Source organism: Cuculus canorus, chromosome 17 (assembly GCF_017976375.1).
Source record: "Cuculus canorus isolate bCucCan1 chromosome 17, bCucCan1.pri, whole genome shotgun sequence".
NCBI lineage: Eukaryota > Metazoa > Chordata > Aves > Cuculiformes > Cuculidae > Cuculus > Cuculus canorus.
In genome coordinates, this window is record NC_071417.1 from 10806370 (window position 1) to 10829236 (window position 22867).

At 42.1% G+C, this 22867-nt stretch overlaps 2 protein-coding genes across 4 annotated transcripts in view; one reads left to right on the plus strand and one right to left on the minus strand.

Annotated features, from left to right (window-relative positions):
• The window catches only part of ATP2A2 (ATPase sarcoplasmic/endoplasmic reticulum Ca2+ transporting 2), a 45278-nt gene extending 36382 nt beyond the window's left edge, over window positions 1–8896 (plus strand). Inside the window, exons 16-21 of one of the 2 annotated variants that reach the window (XR_008452698.1) lie at window positions 95–297; window positions 808–893; window positions 1274–1407; window positions 2386–2503; window positions 2599–4134; window positions 8113–8896. Coding sequence is in view for 1 of the 2 variants with exons in the window: in XM_054082087.1 (XP_053938062.1) it covers window positions 95–297; window positions 808–893; window positions 1274–1407; window positions 2386–2503; window positions 2599–2719; window positions 8113–8126 (676 nt within the window). In the remaining variant the exon portion in view is untranslated. The remainder of the gene's footprint in view (window positions 1–94; window positions 298–807; window positions 894–1273; window positions 1408–2385; window positions 2504–2598; window positions 4135–8112) is intronic. The other variant, XM_054082087.1, reaches the window with a different exon arrangement.
• Window positions 8897–10849: 1953 nt separating this feature from the next.
• On the minus strand, window positions 10850–21441 carry ANAPC7 (anaphase promoting complex subunit 7). 2 transcript variants are annotated; one of them, XM_054082676.1, is made up of 11 exons: window positions 21204–21221; window positions 20066–20154; window positions 19497–19616; window positions 19114–19225; window positions 18748–18901; window positions 18495–18637; window positions 18116–18233; window positions 17485–17681; window positions 16581–16805; window positions 16038–16188; window positions 10850–15184 (listed from the first exon to the last, which is right to left on the minus strand). In XM_054082676.1, exons 3-11 carry the CDS (start codon window positions 19581–19583, stop codon window positions 14995–14997), a joined length of 1377 nt encoding a protein of 458 aa, XP_053938651.1. In that variant the 5' UTR covers window positions 19584–19616; window positions 20066–20154; window positions 21204–21221; the 3' UTR covers window positions 10850–14994. The 2 variants fall into 2 exon arrangements, with proteins under 2 accessions (XP_053938651.1, XP_053938649.1); XM_054082674.1 differs by having other exon boundaries at window positions 10857–15184; window positions 19968–20154; window positions 21204–21441.
• Between the last annotated feature and the right edge of the window lie 1426 nt (window positions 21442–22867).

A 22867-nucleotide genomic window follows, 5' to 3' on the forward strand; every position in this document is an offset into this window, starting at 1 on the left:
GAACAGAAGTGATGCTACTGGCTTAGGCTTAAGTGTTAAAAAGGCTTATTTACATGCACAAGAATAAGTTTATAATCGGTGGGTTTTTTTATAGTATCTTCCTGACTGCTGCCCTGGGTTTTCCTGAAGCTTTAATTCCTGTCCAACTGCTATGGGTAAACCTTGTGACGGATGGTCTCCCTGCTACTGCTCTGGGCTTTAATCCTCCTGATCTTGATATCATGAATAAGCCACCGCGCAACCCTAAAGAGCCACTAATCAGCGGATGGCTCTTCTTCCGTTACCTAGCTATTGGATGTAAGTACTAATAGCTTTTGAATTGTTTTAAGTAAACTTAGGCTGGTAATTTTTTTTGAGATCCACTTGAGAGCAGTTTGTCCCATCTCCTTGTGTGCTGAAGTCTTGAAAGCTAGTAATAGATGTTCTGTGGAAGTGCCAGAAAGCGTGACCCTTGTTATCCTAGCTGACTTCATAGACCTTAAAGTAAGTAAACCTCAGCACTAGTTAATGGAAGTACAGGCTCATTGGATTCTAAGAAGTAATCAACCTGCAATTTTTTTCTCCAAGTGATATCCTTGTTTGCCTTAAGCTCTAACTGTTAGCTTACATGAGATTAGTACAAGTATTTAATGGTTATTTAAGTTAGACCCAGTAGAGCAGAATTCTTGGCCTGGGAGATAGATGAATTACAATCTATTTTTTCTTTAACGGTACTGGAGGTCTTGAGGTAGATTCAGGTCTGACAATTGTGATCTTCTCTTGCATACAGTTCTCAACACTGAAAAAGGCACTTTGTTTTCTTTTAAGGTTATGTTGGTGCTGCCACAGTAGGTGCTGCTGCTTGGTGGTTTATCGCTGCTGATGGTGGTCCAAGAGTTACCTTTTATCAGCTGGTATTTGCTCACTTTAATATCTTTGGGGGGAGACGGGAAGGTACATGCTTCTTTCAGACTTGTTACTTGAAGTGAACAGTAGGTTATAGAAATTTATGTAACAAGATGTTTTCAGACTTAGTACTATGAAACCTGATGATTAGTCTTAATACTAGAACTCGGAGGTGAGGTGGGATATCTGAGCTTCTAAATAATTTGAAGGACTAATCGTCATCTTTTATCTTACAAGCCTTAAGGGGATTTTTCCTAAGCACTGGTTTTAAACTTTTGCCAGCTTATAGAAGTCATATTAGAAAGTTTTCATAGTATTTCATAATTGCCTATTTTACATTTTAAAAGTTGACTGGCTGTGGAAGTGAGTTTACGTTGTTCTGTTCTAGAGCCATTTTCTGCAGTGCAAAGAGGACAATCCAGACTTCTTTGGTGTCGACTGTGTGGTTTTTGAGTCTCCATATCCAATGACAATGGCTCTTTCCGTACTTGTCACCATAGAGATGTGCAATGCCCTGAACAGGTTCGTATGTCCAAGCAGGAAAGCAAAGCTGCTGCGTAGCTTACAAAAAATCTTTTTTTTTCATGCCATTTGACTCTTTGCGTATGGACAGCTCAGATAATGAACAATGAGTCATATTTCCTTTCTGAATCCTGGCAGTGCAAACAAAATTACTCTCCTAAACAACATTTGAGATCTGTTATCGTAAGGTATATTTTTAAGTCTGCCAATTCACTCTGGTATTTTACTGAGCATGAGCAACTGAAATATTTTCCATTATTTCTAATCTAAACTTAATCAATCAGATTATCCCTCCTCTGTATAAAGTGATATCAAGGAGAACTAAAATAAGAATGCTGAAGATATGGAAAATAGTTTTTCCTGCCCTGAGGGAGTGTGGTTTAGCCAATTAATATTAGATTATAAATGGAAACCACTAAATAGCACAATGTCAAGGGTATTTTTCTTCAAATAGCTTAGAGGTCAGTTAATTTAAAAACAAATAAACTTTAAGTACAAATGTACTGTGATAGTCCTACATAGTAAGATATTGCTCTACATCTAGTGTTCTGGATCTCGGCCTCTTCTACAGCATAGCCTAAATGCAGGTTGAATCTGAAGAGCAGGATTAAAGAACAGGCATTAATAAGGTGCAAGTACGTGGCCCTCTGTGTAGCCAGAGAGGTGAGCTTGAGAAGTGGCTGCACTGAGTCCCAAGCATCCAAAAGGGACTAGGAATGAGCAGAACACACAGAAGCTTTCATAAATAAGTGTGAGGCTGAGCTGTGGCTGCTTCGCTAAGCAGACTTCCAAGGCAGTTTAGGGTTGCAATGTTTATATAAATATATAAAAAACATATCTTGGTGTCTCTTTCCTTCATGACTGGGATAGTTATGGCTTGCCTTGCCATGCTGCTTTTCTTTCCAGCTAGTTTTCTGATGTATTGAACTTACTGTTGATATCTTTTACGTGCACATCTGTACCGTGTCTCTGTTGCAGTCTATCAGAAAACCAGTCCTTGATGAGGATGCCCCCATGGGAAAATATCTGGCTGGTGGGCGCGATTTGCTTGTCCATGTCACTCCACTTCCTTATCCTTTATGTGGAACCACTGCCAGTAAGTGCATGTATTTTACACCCATCCCTAAATGTGAAGACAGAGCTTAAGGCAAGGGATGGAGGGGAAGATGTAACGCTTGGCTTTTCTTTCAGATAATTTTCCAGATCACACCTTTGAACCTGACACAGTGGCTGATGGTATTGAAAATCTCACTACCCGTCATTCTGCTGGATGAAACACTTAAATATGTGGCCCGTAACTACCTGGAACCTGGTAAAGATAGTGTGCAGCCTGCCACCAAACCGTGTTCTTTGTCAGCATGCACCGAAGGAGTTTCCTGGCCGTTTGTGTTCATTACTCTGCCCTTGGTTATCTGGCTTTACAGCACAGACACTAACTTTAGTGATATGTTCTTGTCCTGACTGACACGGTGACAAGTTTTACATTCAAAGAAAAAGTTTAACTTAATTTTTTTATTGTTTAGAGCAACTGTCTATTTCTGCTGAATTTTCACATGAACATATTTGCCGGTGACGGAGGTTTCATAATCTAGATTTTGGTTTTTTGCTTTTTCTGACTTCAGTGGGGGCAATATATTCCTCTTTTATACACAGTTAAAGTGTCCATTGACATGTACAGAGAACTAACACTATTTTATGCAAATATTTTTTTGTAGATGAAAAGCATGTACAGTGTTCTGTTCAATAGTCTATTCATCATGTAAAAAAAGTAAATTTTTTTTGAGCCAGCGGACACTATCAAACTAAATTGGCAGCAGATTTTAGGGAATGAATGTGTGTTGTCTAAAACTAAAAAAGCATGTAACTGTTTGTCTTCTGCATGACCATCCAAACTTAATTTGTCATAAAGTCAGGTTTTATTCATAAGCAGAACTTTCTGCACTGGGTAGAGAGTACTGCTACCTCGGTCAAGATTTCTTCTTGGTTTCCACTCTTCCTGTTTCCTCGCTCTCGGTTCTTGACTGTCCTTGTTTACACCAGTTTCTGTATGAGGTATGCCTAATCTTGCTCATGCAGAAAATAGCATTCCAGGTGCAGCCTGCTGGGGTTCTTCCATACTCTCAACACACTTAGGGTTGGGTTTTTAAGATTATTTATTTAAGTGTCTATTGTATTTTATTGTAACAGACCTTATTTTGCCAGTGTTGCCCATTATGCAGGGATAGGGAGGGCTACTTCTGTCTACTTAAATCTAAAACAGCCTTTTTAACAAACACAATCTGTTTTAATTCAAAAGAGGGTTTAAGTTGGGTTTTAATACCTTATTTACATGTGTCAAATTATTTCTTTTTTTTTCTCCCCCTTTGAGATAAAAACTTGTATTGAGACCTGGAAAAATAACTCGCACTGCATAGCTAGAAATTGGATTTCTTATGCTTAGGGCACTCATGATCAGTTGTATACGTGGAGTTACTCTGCTGGCCTGTTAGCCTGACTTGAAGTAACAAGCTCGTGTGTGTGTTTTGTAAAATCTGTAAATAGCACATGACCAAATTGAACATATTGTATAGAACTATTTTTATTTTAATGTGGCACTAACCACCTTCATTAGTACGGTAAATGTTAAAGCATGTTTTCAAATTCAGTCCTGTATCAACAACGTGTAAGTCATTAACAGTCCTAACTGTGGTGTTTTTCTCCAATGCCTTCCAACTTTCATCGACTAAAGTGAGTATTTCTCTTCCATTTCACCATGCCAGTGGTGACTTGCTGTAAAATAGCATATGCTGTATACATGTTGAAGAATAAATAGTAATTTCCTTCATTCCCATGCTGTGTTTTGTCAAACTCTGCTGTGCTACATTATTATCACCACTTTAGACTCTTGTTTTGTGGTCTGAAGCTCAAATTACTGATTCTAAAAGCAAAGCGCTTGCTTTTACTTTAGTGTATTTTAGGTCTTATTTAATAGCACCCAGGAGCCTCAGTGCCCCAAGACCCTACAGCTTTTGGTCTTAAGTTTGAGATAAAATTGGAAAAATCTGTAACTTAAGACAGCAGCAGCTGTTCAGATGAATGTTTAGTTTCCAAAACACTCTGGTACTTGTGGTCAGGTGCTGGTATACTCCAAAGCTTTTTCCTGCTCTGAAGTAGGAGATGCCCCCTCTGAGCTGCCCACCCATCCCTTGTCTCCAGTATCTGCAGTGCTCAAAGTGCAGGCGCTCCTCTTCTCAAAAACAGCTTATTGTTTCCATTTACTGGAAATGCTTTGTACAGTGGCCATATGAAAAGACAAAAGAACAATCTCAGCTTAACGGGATAGTCTTCGGGAATTGTGCTGGGGTCACCATGTCTTTGTGGAGTAGCAGGTGCTCTGTTATCTTCTGCTGGCTCAGTCTGCTGCGATAACCAAACTCAAAACAGCTTTCTGATTCCTCATAGAGGAAAGTGATAGTTAAAAGCTATGTTCTGTTGATGCCAGCTGGAATCCAGCAAGCACAGATAATGTGCTAGGTTTCAAGCTTTAGATGGTAACCTCAAAATATGCAGTCTCTATCTGAAATTGCTCTGTGTTGTGAATACTGTTTGTTTATATAGACTTTGACTTGTTTAAGTTGATGCTGAAGTGACTCGGGAGCAGGACGTGGTGATGTAGTAGATGTGTAGCTGAATTGTAAGCATTTAAATGCTATTGAATGCCCCTTTAGAGTGGAAGTAACTGTCTTTGCCAAACTAGGGCTTTGCACACCACAAAACCAATGGGCAGCACAGGCTGTTTGCTTTATCAGTAATAAATCAGCAACATGAGACTTGTCCCCATTTCTTTAACAGAAAAATAATGTCGTGATTTCCTTGAGATCAAACTATGTTAAGTATATTATTTGTTTGAAACAAATAGTGAGGTAGTTCTATGTGGTCCCAAAATTATCGATCAACACTTTCCAGAGCAGGAACACCACTGAGTCTTGGAACGTTGGTTCTGTGTGAACCTCCAGATCACCATTTTGGTGGGCTTTTTTAAAGCCATCTATCTGACTGCCACCATGCTGCTTGTATGGTCTTACGACTGTCTATATGCCAAATAATCCTGCTGTGGATCACCTTTCTCCTTGTCTCTAAGAAGTGGAAGGGGAAAATGACTGTTAATAAGTAGAATTGAGTCTTCAGCTTCTCTGTTGGATCTCTGTCAATGTCTGAAGACTAATCTTGCGGCTTGTGTCATGGATTTCAGTGGAGACATCTGAAATCATTCATATTGGATGTCTCAGGACACTTTCATTAGGGCCTTGTGTTCCTTGGAGTTTGCCTTTGAAAGCTGGACGGTAAACGGAGTTGTGTTCATCCCTGCAGGCTCCTGAGGTTACAGGAACAGTTGGGTTTTGTGAGGTGCTCCTGAAAAGCCCAAGCGATCTCAAGATACCTTATTTTTATTTCTCTCAGACTGCCTGTCCAAATTTTCCTGTAGAAATGGAGCAATAGGGTTCCCCAAGATCAGCATTTACGTATCTGAGGTTCAACGGCAGCTGGTGCTGTGCTTTCAGTACTTCTGTTTGCCAAGTGCTGCCACGAGGTAGTATAAATGCCAGCCTTGTGTGGTCTGCACTGGCCGTGTGTTAAGAGCTACCCTGAGCTTCCTCCTCGCAGGCAGGGAAGCACCCTGCCCTGCAACCACTGAGATCTTCCTTGTGATCTTGGAGCTGGAGCGCTGTGGAGCTGGGCTTAACCCCTCTCCAGCTGAGTTGGCTGTGGGAGGTTGCTCGAGAGGGTTGCTGCCATTACAGAATAGCAGGAGGCAGCTGATGAGGTGGCTTTTCAATTCTAGAAACTATGGAAATAGAGTAATACACCACAAGAAAAGATGTTAATGGACATTATTAGCCATAATTGTGTAGGTCCTGCCATTCTTTAGCTGCCAGCCCTTTCATCTGGGGTGACCAAGAAGAGAGGGCTTTTCCCTTTGGAACAGACTGACTTGCTAACATTTCTAAGTTGAGACTCTTGCTTAATTTCTTTGTATCCAGCCCCTTCCCTGTGCTAGGGTCCTCTGGGGATAGAAATAGGCAACTTCTGTTTTCATGTGTTACCCCTGTGAATATATAAATAGAAGCACTTATTTAAGCAGAAATAACTCAGTTACCCAGGCTTTATCTCCCACCTCGTTTTTAGAAAATTTTATACTTTTTGTTTCCCTTTCCTTTCATCTCATCTCACTGAGCTCTTTAATCTCTGCTGTTTTCTGAATTCCTTAGTGTCCTCACACATTGCTACTTATCTCTTAGTGCAAGAGATGTGTAAGACAAGTATCAATCCTGTGATTGATGCTACCTCATGCTAGGAACACCAGGGAGGATATCAGCTTATCCTGGGAAACCAGCGAGGTTTGGTATGAGCACAGCTCCTCCTGAATTCAGTGTTCTATAGCCTGGTCCGAATCGGAGCAAAGTCAGCGGTCAGGCAGCTGTAGTTGTACGTCAAGGATTTAGACAGGGGCTTTTATCTTCCTGGTGCCTCGGGGCCTCTCTGCTTTCAAATCTGAGTGATTCAAAGTACTGTTTGTGAGCTACACAATGAGCTGCTCCTTTTTGTGGGCATCCAAGCAATAAAAATAGTTCATACTTGGTTTCTCAAAGTAGTATTGCAAATAAGTATGAAAGAAGCTGCAGAAAAATATATACCCTTCTGTCAAAATGCTGCAAGGCTTATGTTTGTAGGGAGGCCGTTTCGGAGAAGGCTAACGAGTTTTTAATCTGATGATAAAATGGAGTACAGCAGTCCCGTCCCCGTTCCAAGAACACAGCTGATGCACAGATCATACATGGCAAACAGCTTAAAGATGATTGAATTTGCTGAGATGAAGGGAGGTAAAACTGATACCAAGTTGTCTGTCTCTTGCACCTGTCTTGTTTACTTTTTTGCACTTCTAACCATTAACTGTTTCCCTAATCTCTGCTAATTACATCCTTAATTACATTAATATGCATTTTCAAATCTTAGCAGCAGACCCTAAATTTGTAGTGTTGAAGCTGTGTTTTGAAGAGCCACTGTCAAGTCCTAGGGAATCAGAGTGCCTTGTTCTCCTCTCCTGGGCACAAGGCTAACCTTGTGCCCGGTGCTGGGGGTAAAGTACAGCCGCAGCTTTATCACGTTGTACTCTACCCTCTGCCCACGCCTTCATCTCTGTAGTTTGATGACTTCTTCAAAGCTTTCCTACTGCTTCCCAGAATAAGCTGCATAACTTGGAAGAGGGACATTGTCAGGTCACTTTGGGGCCAAATTTGCGGTGTAATGGCTTGATTAGAAAAACACCCTTAAAGTTCTTAACAGCTTGAGCTCAAACTGAAGTGCGGAGCTTGAAAGCAGAAACTGCAACTAAGGGGCACTTGTCCTTTGCCACGGCTTGGGCAGAGAAAAAGGCAAAAGCCATCTGAACACGTCTTAATTCTCTTCCACCGCAGTCCTCTGTCGGAAGCGCTGGCTTTGCTGATAAAGAGAGCTCTGCCGCGTTCGGAAGAGCTGAGCCATAATCCAGAGGGTTCTGGGCTTTAAGAACAAAGTAACCCGAGAGTGTCCCTTCAATGACAGAGCAGCCAGTTATCAAACTTAACATCCTTTCTTCTGTCACTGTTGATCTTAGTCCTGCTTGTACGATGATACTTAGCATTCTTCCTTTCATTAACTGGTGCCTTTTCTTTCTTTCCTTTTCAGCAATACTGGAGTAATCGCTTCCTAAACAATTTTGCAGAAATGTAAGGTTGTTTTGTTGCGTGCATGTGTTTTTAGCAACACATCTACCAAAACTTCTGCATGTACCATGTGTAAAGATTCTTTGCTTTCCCTAAAACAAAACTCATTGTGTTCTCTGTGGAAGAAATGTGTGGTACCATTAGGACTTCATTATACAGATGTACAAACGTGCAATAGCGCTTACTGAATTGGAAACTCTCTCCAGAGAAGTTTGGGTTCTGTGCTGCATGGAGAAGAGTTGGTTTATCCTTGAACAAGAATAGCGGAGCTGTCAGCCAGTTTCCCATATTTCTGTATGTAAAATGTCAGTTTATAAAATGTACAATATCAGAATAATGCATGCCTTGGGTTGTAGACAGATCTCTGTATTGTATCATCCAAACGTACGACTGTAACAGCTTATGTACAATTCTCTCCTATTTATAAAACCCATTGAGATTACAGATGAATGTTAAACCGTAAGCCTCCACTTCAGAACTTTGGATTTTTTTATCTTGTGTGCAAATCAACCCTGTTTTGCACTGTAACTTATTTAACTCTAAGGCAGTAAGACAGATGTTGGTGCAATACAAATTATTGTGATGCATTTATCTTAAAAAGCAGCAACCGACGTAGCCAGTTCCCACGACTGCATGCGTGACCTGTAGAAGCTGTAAATAAGATCAGTTGTCTGTTGACATGCTGGCGGTGAGAAGCATCACACCTAGTTTCATTTGTATCAGGTAAATAAATTTATTCTACAATACATACTTGGCGTGTTATTTGATGCACTTTGTTTTCCACAGGTACATGCGTACGTACTTCAGCGCGCTCTTATATTAATGCCAGGATGACACTTATTAGCACCAACACCATTGCAGTCTTTCCTCCTAGAACTATGCAGATGCCAGCTGCTCTTCCGGCAGTATTGACCTCCTCGCTGGTGTGATTTCCTCTGTCCGGGGGCTTGTGTGTGTGTGGAAGGGACACTGTCAAGTACTTTGATCACTCAGTTTTTTTTAAAATGCTCCATTGTTTGTAAAATCCCTCTGAGAAACTTAAAATAAACATTTCTTTCCCAACTACATCTTTATTTTTTTTGTCCTTTTCCATTTTCTAAATTGCCCCAACTTGGCGGAGGTGCTGCTTTCTTCCCCCTTTCATAGGCAAAAGGGAGATGAACCCAATGTGTTTGCTACAAAGCCCACATCCTGCGTAGCCTGCTGGGAGCGCCGCTCTCAGTTGTGGCTTATCCCCTTCCTCTGCCAGCAGCACTGTGGCGTGTCCCAGCATCCTGTTAAGCATTAAACATGACTAAAGCGCTCCAAGGGTAAAAGCTGGATTTTTCCAACATGCTGTAATGCTTTGCTCCAAAGCTTGTGAATGGTTTTGTCTGGAGTAAGAGGTGTGAGGGTTCTCCCCTTGGAGCATCCTTGCATCAGGCTGGACCGGCACTGACCTTGGCCACCGCCCATGCCAGAGCGACAGGGACCCACGCAGGAGGCAGTGGACTGTCCCCTGCACTCGGCCACACCCGAATCCTGGGTTCAGTTTTGGGTCCCTCGCTGGAAGAAGGATATTGAGGGGCTGGAGCGCGTCTGGAGAAGGGAATGGAGCTGGGGAAGGGGCTGGAGAACAGGGGTTCTGGAGCAGCTGAGGGCCCTGGGGCTGTTTAGCCTGAAGGAGGCTGAGAGGAGACCTCACCATTATCTACAACTGCCTGAAAGGAGGTTGTAGCAACTCTACAACCCAGGTTGTAGAGTTGGGCTCTTCTCCCAAGGCTCTTCTCCCAAGGAACAAGTGAGAGGATGAGAGGGAATGGCCTCAAGTTGCACCAGGTGAGGTTTAGATTAGACATCAAGAAAAATGTCTTCACTGAGAGGATTAATCAGGCACTGGCAGAGGCTGCCCAGGCTGTAGTCCTCATCTCTGGAGGGATTTGAAAGATGGATGGATGGATGAGTTGCTCAGGGATATGGGTTGAGTAGTGGACAGGCAGGGTTGGACTCTATGATCTCAAAGGTCTTTTCCAACCAAACAATTCTTTGATTATCCCCCACAGAACAGACACTAAAAGGTCAGGTGGAGCTACCACCTCCTTTCCTACCTCTTAAAAACTGTCCTGGATGGCTCAGGAGGGGTTAAAGTCTGTCTCTAAGCCCTGTTCCTCCTCTTGTAACAGCCTGCAGCAACACCACAATCCAGACCAGCTGGAGCTTATTGCTAATAGAAGAATTACTAGTTTTTTTCAGTGATAACTAATAAATGGACAGTTTGGCACTCAATACCTGCATTCCAGACCCCACAGGATACCAGACCAACAGATACGATTTAATCCACACAACTTTTGTCCCCGTCTCAGTGTCACTCTGCACCTCAGCAGGAAAACCAGAACCTGAGGTTCTGCTGCCTTCCTGCTCCATCACCGGCTGACCAGGCCCCCATCAAGTTTTACAAGGCAAAAAAAAGCTGCTCATTGACAGATCGCAGCTTTTCCCTGGCTTCCTGACAAACATCTCCAGAACCACATGGACAGCAGCTAAGGAAGATGAGCCTCCAGCTTGCTGTTCTTGCTCCACTGATGTCATCACACTTCAGTTTCCTGGAAAACTATTTAGCATTCCAAGAGGATTAAGCCAAGTTAGCAGCTTCAACTCCTCAACCCACACTGCGCATCAAGGTACAGCACAAGATCCATTAAACGTTAGGAAAAAAAAAAAAAAAAACCAGGAACAACAAAATTCAGGGAATTTTAAGAGTTTCAAGGAAGAGCTAGCATTTTATTGGCCTTTATAGCAAAGCACAGGGCAAGGCGACACCTCTCCAGCACAGGAACAGGCCCTCAGGTGCTGCCAGATCAACCCAAGTTCTTGGATCAACGCAAGCAGCTCCCTTCTGCCACCTGTTAAACTCTCCCAGCCCAGGGAGCCCAAGCAGGAGATGCTACAAAGCACTGAACCCCCACATTAGCTACGCCCTGCGCTGCTGCTGCCCTCCCAGACGCCCGCTTCCATGTAACAGGACTTCTTCTAAACATTTAAGAAATCAGTATTGAGTCCAAGTCTCGGGATAGGGGATTTTTCAATCCCCTTTGCCCTCTAGACACAGCTCACAGCGCTCTGGAATGCACAGCTGGAAAGGACACAGCTGAAGCATCCTCAGGCCAGTGTTCAGGACGTGAGGGCAGCGTTCCCTGCCACACTCCAGGCCCAGCGCAGGGCACATGGCTCGGCAGACACCAGCTGCTGCCCTTGGAAAAACAGGACTGAACGGCCAGATGTAGGAAATTCAGGCCCTCTGAAATTCCTAAGTCAGGAACCGTACTGCTTGTTAGATCCCAAACTAGCACTCTGTCTCCCTGCATCGGTGTTTCAATGGGATGATACAGAGAAAGGAGGAAAAGGAATCTGATCTTTAAACTTACAAAGTCTTTGGCCTCTCCGGGGAAGTGATTTGAAAGGGAGGCTTTCACAGTGTAAACACCCGTCAGTGACCCACCGCAGCGGAGGCTTCCCCGGCACATTCCATCCCCAGCACTTCACAACCATCAAGGTTTGCAAAGTAAGCCCAAAGCTCAAGTCAGTGAAAACATAGATTATTCTTTCTGGTTTGTTGTTGTGATCAACAGTGACAGACACAGATGAGCCAAAGGTCTTCACTTTAGATATAAATTGTTACACTGAAGTCCCCCATGTGAGCATTTTACCTTTCCCTGAGTTGCCAATATTTCAGGTGTTATCAACAGAATAAAGCACAAGCAAACCACTTGCTACAGATCATGCATTACATAGGCAATTCCTGGCCACACCATGAACGTGAGCTCCTTTCAGACCCTGGTAAAGGAATTTTTAGTACTTACACAGGTCTGTGTAAGTTCTGTGGAAATTCTGTCCCTCTTCATCGCTCCTGTGTCTTTCCTATCACAAAGCAGGAAAGAATAAAAACCTCATTAAAGTGATCTGTGATTTAAATTCAAGGATTTCAAGCAAATGCGGGCACCCTATCCTCAGCCAGCCCAGCCCTTGCAGATGTGCAAACGCTGCACAACACCGCTGACGGTGCCGGTTCTCGCCTCACCTATGAGCTGCTTCACTTTGGGGAGTTTACACCACAGATTTGACACAGTCCCAACCTTCAGTTTTTGGCTTTATGATCTTTTCTTTTAGGGTGCAGAGCATGTGATTAAGGGAGGGAATGAGGTCAGCTGCTTACTACGGGCTAATGGTTGTATTCCCTGAACTAGAACGCCCGTAACTGAATTTGAGAGTACATCATCTCTGCAAAACCAGAGATCACATTCTAAAATTAGAACACTAATGAAGGCTCATTAATAGGCAAGAAAAATCCCTCTAGAATTCTGAAGCTCATGCTAAAGCTATCTACGTAATCTCAAATGCACACAACTCGTATGGAATCTTACAGCTCCTGACTCACTCAACTACTACCAAAGACCGAACACGCGCTGCATCACCCCAACACATCTGGTATTTACACAGGTGCTATTTGCAGGATCTGAACTTTTCACTTTCAAGAAGGAGCCGGGTTCTCGGAAAAACAAAGCAGCGAGGACCCAACTCGTAAGGTGTTCTTAGGAGGAACTGTTTGCTAAAGCTACACGTAAGCACACGGATGTTTTTCTTTCAGTATCCTCAACTTGAAATGGCTTCCCCTCTGTTCTAAAAGGAGATATTATCAGATTATCTACAAACATACTACAGAATGGTTTTACTAAATAAACGTGTGGTTCTCTAGTTTCCTGTTTGATGTAAATGTCTCAGCAAAATGTCTAAGGCCAGTGGTTTCCATCTCCAATTAACAACCTGTTTAAAGGAATCAGTAGAAAAAAAATGACTGAACCGCATGGAAAAAACACTTCACATATGTGTCTTTCAAAATTAAATCTGTCCTTTCTTCAGTTTAGTAACACCAAGAACGACATTCTTTCATCCACAAGAGGTTCAGAACGCAACTAGAAAGCTAACAAAGCTGTCCAGATGCAGAATGCAATCCGATGAGTGCTTGAATAAGAGAAGAAAATAAAGCTTTTAAGAAATTATTTGAATTTGCTTGTCCGTGTGTATTTCTTTCTGTTATGAAAGACATGCCATGAGCTGAAGCCTATTCATTGCATCACACAGCAATGGTATAAACAGATTCTTCATAAAAGAACAGGATGGGAGCTCTGCTCCAGCAGAATGCAATTAACAAAATGTTTGCTCTAACGGAAATACAGCCATTTGTTTAATGAAAGAGCAGTAACGGCTTACGCCAATTCAATCACCAAGAGAGCAGCACAGGCTTTTCTGTTCTTCCCATTCAGTCTTCAAAGAACCACAATTCAATCTGATATTTTGGAAAGTTTAAAGCTCACAAAATCCCAGAGAGAACAGATACCAGGCTGTTTTCTTTTTTCAAATGGATAAACTATCATGTTCCCTCTTTGTAAGATGTGACATACCAAAAAGATTTCCAAAACAGACTGTGATAGAAATAATCTATTTTTTCGTTGTGCGTTTTTCTAATTGATATGATACACATCAGAAACGGAGAGGTATTTCACCCTTATCTGCATTACACATCATCAGCTAGGGGGAAGCTTGTTTCCCATGTCATGTCACTGTCTCAAACAGCCATTTTTCCTCCAGCTGATACTCAAAACTATATTTCAGCTTTGTAAAAAAAGTCTGTGCATACCTGCGGTAACACAATAAATACAAAAGGAATTAAATCGCCAATATAAAGATAAAAATATATGTCTTAGTGAAGAGTAAGGAAATCGGAACTATAAGAAAAATAAGACCAAGAAGAAATTGCTCCTCCCACACAAGCCCACAGAAACAAAATGATTTCTAGGTTACACAAAGCAGCTCACCCTTGAAATGCTGATGCTGAGAATTTGTACATGAAGCAAAGCAACTTTGCTTCAAAAGGTGAGAGAAAACACATGACTTCAAATATTACCTGAGAGAAACACAGAGTATATAAACATGGCAAAACCAAGACAATCCGTGTATTTGCATAATTTAACATTCCTACAGCAGTGCAAGTGAAGGAGTTCTTTCTATATCATTTTAAATGTCAGTGCTGCATACAGAATGTGAAGAGCTTTGAGTCACTGCTGTAAAACCTTTTAGTAACATACCAAAATAAAACTAAACTGCATTTAAAAATAAATGTTCACGTACAGACTTTAAGTGATGACAGGGTTTAGGAAGGATTAGGTAAATGACTGCAATTCTCCAATACTGGCACCATCCTGCACACACAGAAATCAGTCAGCTACAAAAGCATCCTGCAAGCCAAAGCTGCCTGGTGTATCAAACTTCTCCTTCACAGCCCGTGTGATGCCTTAGAAAAGACAAATGAATTCAACAAAGACAGCAAGATAAAAGTGCTGCACTCAGCCACACCCCAGCAACTCCTCCAGACTTCAACAGGAGCGTACAAACAGGAGAGCAAGACCTTTTCCACAATGGAATACAAACCACTGTATTTACAAATCAATCAAACACACTTAGCCCGGGACAGAATTTAGCCATTGTTTGTGTCACAAACAGGCTTATTATACACTTTAGATTCGAACGCTTATACACTTTAGATTCGAACGCTTTTAGTTTTAGTGGGAACTCTTTGAAATGAATGTTGCAAATAACCTCCCATACAGTTAGTCCCTGACAATAAATAAGAAGCATCAAGAATCTTCATGGCATTGAGATGCACTGAATTATGAAACAGTTCCAGAGTTTATTAAAAAAAAGAGAAAAAAAAAAAGTTCCTTTGCTACTGCAAAAATCATAGTTATTGTTCTTCAAAGAGCGGCCCAAGTGGTATGTTCAAGTGCCAAAACAAGCAGCAGAGAAGCCATTACTGCATCCCAAACCACTGTTCTTGATCTGCCCACTGAGCTGCTTCACTGTCACTGCCTTCCAAGTCCCCCTCTTCACCACTTCCCTCCATATCATCCACATCTTCTTCCTGGGTTGCATCTGTTGGACTTTCCTCTTTTTCCATTTTCTGCATTCCTTCTAGTGACTTCTGATCATTTGGATCCAAACTGAAGAAAGTAAGAAAAACAATGCATTGTCCTAATGCTTTTTTTCCCCCCTCCTTATATTTGTGACATTATTAAAAAATAAAAAATAAAACCAATCTTGTTGTCTGCACTTCCTGTTTAACACCATTTTAGCAGATGATGCAACTTCACCTCAGGTTGTCCATAACACCGGGTATCAAATCTTTATATAAACTGGTTTTGATCCCCAAGAATGCACTTATCTAAACATCACAGTCTTCCAGAAAACTGAGTCAACTCTTTCACACAACATGAAAGTAACATGAAAACAGTAAAGAATTAAATGACTATAACTACATATATTGTACGCAAGGGAAAAACAAAAAAGGGAAAAATTTAAGCTGTATAAGTTCATGGTGGACATAATGTGCTATATTTAAGGTAAAGTTAACTTGTTGAAATAAAATCATTTAACATGATAACATCCTACAATAACATTCAGGTTGTGATAAATTATATCACATTATTTAAATTTACTTAATAGCTTATCTCTATACAGCACCTTCTAGTCAAAGGAATGGATCTTAAGGTGTCCGACTATGTAGCAACTATAAACAAATCCATACCTCGATCCTTTCATTAGTCAAGGAATTACAAGCCTAGTGACATGCTCAGCATTAATGCAGTCCCTGAATCTTGCACTTCCCAGTTCAAAGCCTATGACCAACTAATTAATTAACAAGCCATCATTTGTATGGTTTCGTTTGTCTTAAGGGAGAATAATGTAAAGCTACCTCTGATGTAAGTCCTAGTAATTAGTGGGTCAAATTTTTACTTAGTCAAGTCAATTATCAGTTCTTAGAAATACACGGCAACCTCAGCTTCTCTGCTTTACCTGAGGGCAATACTGTACTGGTCCATCGCTTCCTGATACTCGTTGACGGCTACGAGGAAGTCTCCCAGTATTCGGTGCAGAACACAATCGCTCTGGTTAGCCAGCGCACTCCTCAGCAAATCAATCCCATCATCATACTTTTGTTCTCTACCTGTTTATATGCAAAACTACAGTTTTAATTAACAGTTTACATAGATGTACAAGAAGTCAGAGCGTACACAAAGAGCCATCAAAACACAAGGCTATTTCTTCCTTCAGATCTGTCAGCATAGGGGTCAGTAACGCTATGTGGCTTTTTACTCCAATACACTCACAATTATGTATTCTTTGAAACCAAAACACTTTGTAACTGTTTCAAGTGCTGATGTAACACCAGCTGCCAGATGCAATGAATTCCTGTGATTTTTCCTTCAAGATAGAATGGATAAACCCCTGGGCTGCAACAACACAGCTACATTCTTCATATCATGAGGCTGCAGAACCCTCTTCCATGTAAAACAGCAAGCTTTAAATAAGTCAACATGGCGAATAAAAGAAACTTACTAAGAAGTTCTGCTTTCTTCACCACAGCTTTAATGTAATCAGGCCTTTGCATCAGTGCTTTGTCCAACAGTGTTTTTGCTTTTTCGTGTGTAACTGGGTCTTCGAGACAGACTGTTGCTAACAGAGTGAGCGTCTGTGCATTTGCTCCCAGAGTTTTATAGACGTTATTTGCCATAACCATAGCTTCACGGATACTGTTGGATGCCAGGTAACATTCAATAAGACCTGATGATAACACGAGAAAAATATTTCAGTTTTTGAGATAGCACTATAGACACTCGCCCCTCCTCAATTATTTGCACTTAGTAGCACTCGGACTCCAAACAATTGACACTCCAATAAGCAAATACAAACTGCAACTGAAAAAGCCACTCTCTACCCAGCATTTTCAAAAGATATCAAAAAGAAACTTGTAGATAAAGAAACTTGGACACAAATATTGAAGAGTTTCGTCCAATTCCAGTACTGAGATATTAATACTTCTTCTGGACTCTTCAAAACTATTTACTTGAAGGTGCTGTTGAGATCAACAAGACAACCAAACATGGCAAAAGTATGACGGTTCCCAGTGGAACTAACCATGCCATTAACATCATCATCCAAAGGGGATCTGCTGAGAACACCCAAGTCTGTTTATACCCAGATTAAACAAAGCAAAACCAAACAAAGATTAACAAACAATGTTTTTTAAAATTATTCTTATAAATACATGCATCCTTTTATCCCTCAACTGACTGCTTGTACCAGAGTTTTATAGATTTTCAGGCAATAAAAATTCATTTGCTAGAGAGTCAACAGCAAAAAATACCCGTCATCTATTCCTTTGCCTAATCAGCGTCATGACTCCAACCTTCACACCAAACCAATCCTGTACATGCGAGTAGCTTCACTCCACTCCACTCACCTTCATAGCAATCCAGCCTGCAAGGCGCGAGACGTATTGCTTCACGGAAGTGTATAATTGCTTCCTGCACTCGGCCCATATTCCTAAGGGCAGCTCCTTTCAGCAGGAGAGCTTGAACACTGTTACTATTAAGCTGGATAGCTTTGGCTCCTAAGTATAAGGCACGAGAGTATCGTTTACTGTAGAAACTATGACACCTACAGAAAGACAAGGGTGATTGTAAACACGTACTGCCTGTGGCGACTGTGCACATTTACAGAGGCTTAAAAGCAGAATGAAGGAGGGGGGCAAAAAAGAACAAAAAAGAAATTACAGAAAACTATTGAACTTCTTGCATTTGAAGTTAAGAACATATGTTCAGAATAAAACTCGTTAGGAGTTTAAAAAAAAATAGCATAATATTAACTGTTACAGCTATTTAATAGATTGTTATTGCACAGATGCAATAACTCTGACAAGTTCAAACATAAAGAAAACAAACAAAACAGATGTTTATGAACAGCTAATTGAAGTTGATACAAGAATAGAATACAGAGGATAGAAAAGCACAAGAAATTTGAATCCACTGTATGAGCTGTAACCCACCGCATGCAGTGAATCAAGAGCTGAGGTAAGAAAGGAAACAATTTACCCAGATACCACCCAGGGTTCCGCATGTTGATCAGAAATGTTGAAGAGACGGCAGCCCAAGTTCTCCACATCCTCTAGTCGACCTTCACGTGCCAATAAGTAGCCATATACATCCATCCCTGAAGCAAAATGTTTTAGAGATCAATCATCAAGAAACTGAAATAAAAGTACAAAAAAACAAAACCACAAACACCTCCTTTAAATGGTGCAACTACCAGTAACTGTTCAAAACACACAGCTTCAGGATGTAAATTCTGAATTGAAAACCAGGTACAACAACATACACCGTTCCACCACACACCTGATTGCATGTAGCTGCTGCTCTGATGTTACTCACCGGATCATTACACTGGGGGAACTTTATTTTAGGATTTACTCACCTTTTATTAGGTAAGGATCCAGCATTTGTGCTTGTTCAAATTTCAGAATAGAGTTTTTATTATCTCCAGCTCTGAAATAGAGGTCTGCTAAACTCCCCAGTAAGTCCACATTATCTCTCAGCAATGACTTTTTCTCTAAGGAGCTTTAAGAGGAAAAAGAAAGTGCCTGTTATTTATATAACGCCAATTCAAATATAATTAGATATAAACATTAATATATTATTTGACTACATCATGCTCTTTGAACTCTTACCAAATGGTATTTATTGCTCTTGTGTTATCTCCAGTATGCACAAAAGCATATGCCTTGATCCACACCGAAAGCCAATCCAAGTTAGGAATACTCTGAATTATGTTGATTGTCATAGAGGCCACTTCCGCACCTTTCACCGACAGCGACAGCAAACCTATTCAGAACAGTACACACATCAATTGCAGCCACCAGAAACTGCTTCTAATACAAATTAATTGCCCAAAGGCCAGAAACTTTATCCCTTGACAAGCATAAACAAGCAGCTCGTTAACAACGCTTTTTATATAACATAAGCATTACATATTAAGACGCAAATGCCAGTTACCTAGTCCCAAGCACAATTCAAATTAAGTGTGAGACACCTACCTAGTATGGCATCAAGCGCTAAAGGGCACTGCCTTAGTACTTCTTTGTAGCTCGTAACAGACGAGCGTTCTTGACCCGCCTTCTTGTACAGATTTGCCAGCATCATATTGATCTACAAGCAATAGAAACAAGCTTCAGTCGTTTCACTTTTTTTTCAACTCTAACAGAGGGAATACAAAATATGCCTCATTTTAAAGAAAGGATGTCAAATAAACTAAATTAATTTAAACATCAGGAAGGAAACATTTAACTAATACAAAAGCAAATACCGAGACACAAACACACTATACCTACAGGCCACATTCTTTTTTCAACCAGACACTGGCCTACAGATTCAACACGTGCTGACCAAGGACTTGCAACAACAGTCTGCCAGAACCAACCTTTGGGGTCCTCTGTCTGGAAGGAATCCCGTCAAGAATAGCAATGGCATCTTTATCCTGCTTCAACATTGTGTAACATTCAGCCATTTTATATTTCACCTCAATTTCTGATGGTAAACACTGAAATAAAAAAAGAAAGATTTAAGTACAGCGCTGTCACGTAAAATATGTGAGTAAGGCTTCTCATTAAACGTTTACACTAGGTTGAAAAAATCCAATGCAAGCAAACTAACAAAAAGGCAACCTACTGCTAACTCCTGTCTTCCAATGAAAAGCATGAACTATACATATAAAAACCTTCACGTTCAAGACCAATACCACACTTATATTTTCAAAACTAATTAGCCTTAAATGTCAGGTTTATTTGACATAAGAAATCCATGGCCTAACGCTATAATATTGATTCAACAATAGTAATAGTAACGGGGGACATAATCATTTTATGCAGCATGTTGGTCTATTTTTAAATACCTGGCTTTGGGGAGTTGATGTAGCATTCCCAGTAGAAGGTCTTACTTTTGAAGTCTTACTTAACGCTTTTTTCTGCTGCAAGGCCATTGTATACTTACTCACAGCATTTCTATATTCTTTATCATGGAAGAGGGAGTCTGCATGATAGACAAGGAGCTGGTATTTCTGAGACGGTGAAAACAGTTCCCTAGGAGAAACGCAAACAGAAAGGCTGAGATCAGATAACTGCATGAGAACAGAACCTCACAGATCCAAAGTATTTGCAGCTTTGGTTTGTTTGGTTTCAACTTCCAGCTGCTCCTTCTTTACTACATGGGAAGGGCTCTTGGGTATCAGGTATTACCTGCTCACAAAGGGATTATTATCTCACCCATTTCTTTTATCTGTACACAAACAGATGTAATAGCCACTCCTGACATGCCATCAGTAACAACAGCTTATGTTTAGCTGCTCCACCATCGCTTTCCATAATGGAACAACCCCCATCCTCCCCATAACAAACCACATCAACACCCATTAATGCACATGCTTGAGTGGACTCAAGCTTACAAATCTACCCAGCTCCTTGCACAGCACTCCTGGTCCTAAACTAGCTCCTCATACAGCTCTCCTATTCCCAACCCAGCTCCTGGTACAGCTTTCCAGTTCCTAATCAAGCATCTCGTGCATCTCATACAGCTCTGCTGGTTCTAATCCAGCTCCTTGCATAGCTCTCCAGGTCCTAAACCACATTCCCACATTTTACCAACTCCCTTTAGAACAATTCCAGAGCGCACGCATAAATGTTGAAGAGTTAGGGCTTCAAAACGCAATTTTGGCTTCAATGAGTACCTCAAAACCTATCCAAAGCGTAAACACATATCTTACAGTAAAATCTTGTAAAATAAAGGGAATCGGTGGAGTTAGGGAAGAGCCGTGACCCACAGGGGGTTCCCTGGAAGGACAACTCCCTCCATCTGCCCAGGGCGCTCAGGCTGGGCACCCAAGGAGCCGCCTGGGCTGCTTGGGACGAACTGTGGGCAGGGGGCGATGATGGGACAAGAGCCCCGCTGGGGGGGTACATGGAGGGGACAGGAGCCCCGCTGGGGGGGTACATGGAGGGGACAGGAGCCCCGCTGGCGGGGGCACACGGAGGGGACAGGAGCCCAGCGCGGGAGACAGGACGGCTCTAAAGGCCACCCTGCTGTCTCCGTGCTCACAGCCCCCCCGCCTCCTCAGGCCGGCCCGGCCACTCACGGGTTGTTGCCGCTCATGGTGAGGAGAAGCCCGCTGAGGAGCCTCACGTTGGAATGCAACCCGGCCGAGGCCATCTCCCGGACGTGCTCCACCACACTCATGCTGGCGGCGGGAAGGCGCGGGGCGGGTGGGACACACGGCGAGGGACGCGAAAGAGACGGCTCCACCACCCTCCGCCGTTCCAAGATGGCGCCGCCTGAGGGTCCTCGCGCGCGGGCCAGGGGTCCTCCCGCGCCACCGCCCGCAGGCGCCCGCCACGTTGCCTTCATGGCGGCGCGACAGGCGGGCGGCGGGCAGCCCCGCGCATGCGCAGCGGTGCGGCGGACATTGGTGCCCCCAGGGGAGGCGGAAGTGCCTGGCATGAGGCGAGGCTTCAGCCCTGCCTCAGGGGGTGGGGGCGGACGGGGGTTGGTGGTTGAGGTCGCACAGCTCTTGGAGCTGGTCTGTTTTATCGTGAAACGTCGTCATCTTCAGCTAAATGTGACAGAGATACCAGAGATGATAAAGCCCCAGCCTATAAAAATAGGGAACTATTTTGAGGAAAAAAAACCTTCAAAATTCAGATTTCTGGGCTCCGACCAGGGGAAATGCTCACCTGAACCATCTTAACTACAAGGCTTAGACTTGAAAGGACAGCTGAAGTGTAAACTTCCCCTCCCTTAATTATTTGTTACAAAAAGAATGCAAAACACAGCTATGCTATTGCTACAAATCAAATCAGTGAGAGCTTTTGTCACCCAAAGGGATAAGAATGCATTTTGTACCTCATTTATCTTCTACAAATATCCTGCCTGCCCAGAGATTCAGACATCTAGTATGTTCTACACACATCCTGGCCTCTACTCAGGATTAGAAGTTGTAGAAAATTAGCCTTAAAAAAAATGAACTCATAGTTCATCAACTCAAGGTCAAAAATGTGTGTTGAAACAAAGAAAGGGGTATCGGATAGGGAGAATTCGTTATTGTTAAGAATTACCTGATGGACATCCTTATCTTAACTAAGGATGTGGAAAGGAAATAAGCAATTTTGCGTTAAAGTAGATTTGTGTAACCTGATGAATATATGTATTAGCTAGGTGGGACTTTAAGCATTGGTTTTGTATAAACAGGACTTTGGGGTCTTCAGTAGGTCTGATAGTTTCATGGAACATCTCCCACCTGGCACTCTGCGCAGAATAAAAGCAATGTCCTGTCTCTGAACAAAATTCTTTGTTTCAGGAGGAGTTTTTATTGATTTCGGGTAACAGTTTTGATTTGAATAGGCCATCACTGCTGTCTGGAGAGTAATATACACCGTTACAGACAAACATATCAAGCTGCACAGCGTGACTAGCAGTGGGCTGAGGTCAAGTAACAGGGAAAGGGCTATGGTGGTGTATCATGACAGCAAAACAAGTGCTGACAGGAAGGAAAGGAACATCTCACAATAAGTGAACTTGGATTGTGGCTCTTCAAGAAGCCATCTGTCTGATGAAAACAGTTATGGGTTTTGCCAGTGTCTTGTGATGGTTGTTTCAGACTGAACCTGCCAATGCAAAGGCAGCCTCAGACTAAGCTGTTATCTGCCTGCTTTACTCTTTGAAGGCCATTTACTGCAAAGGCAGAACTACTAAATAACCAGATACGTTGCCTCAAACTGTATGAGCCCCATTTTTGGTGGGAGT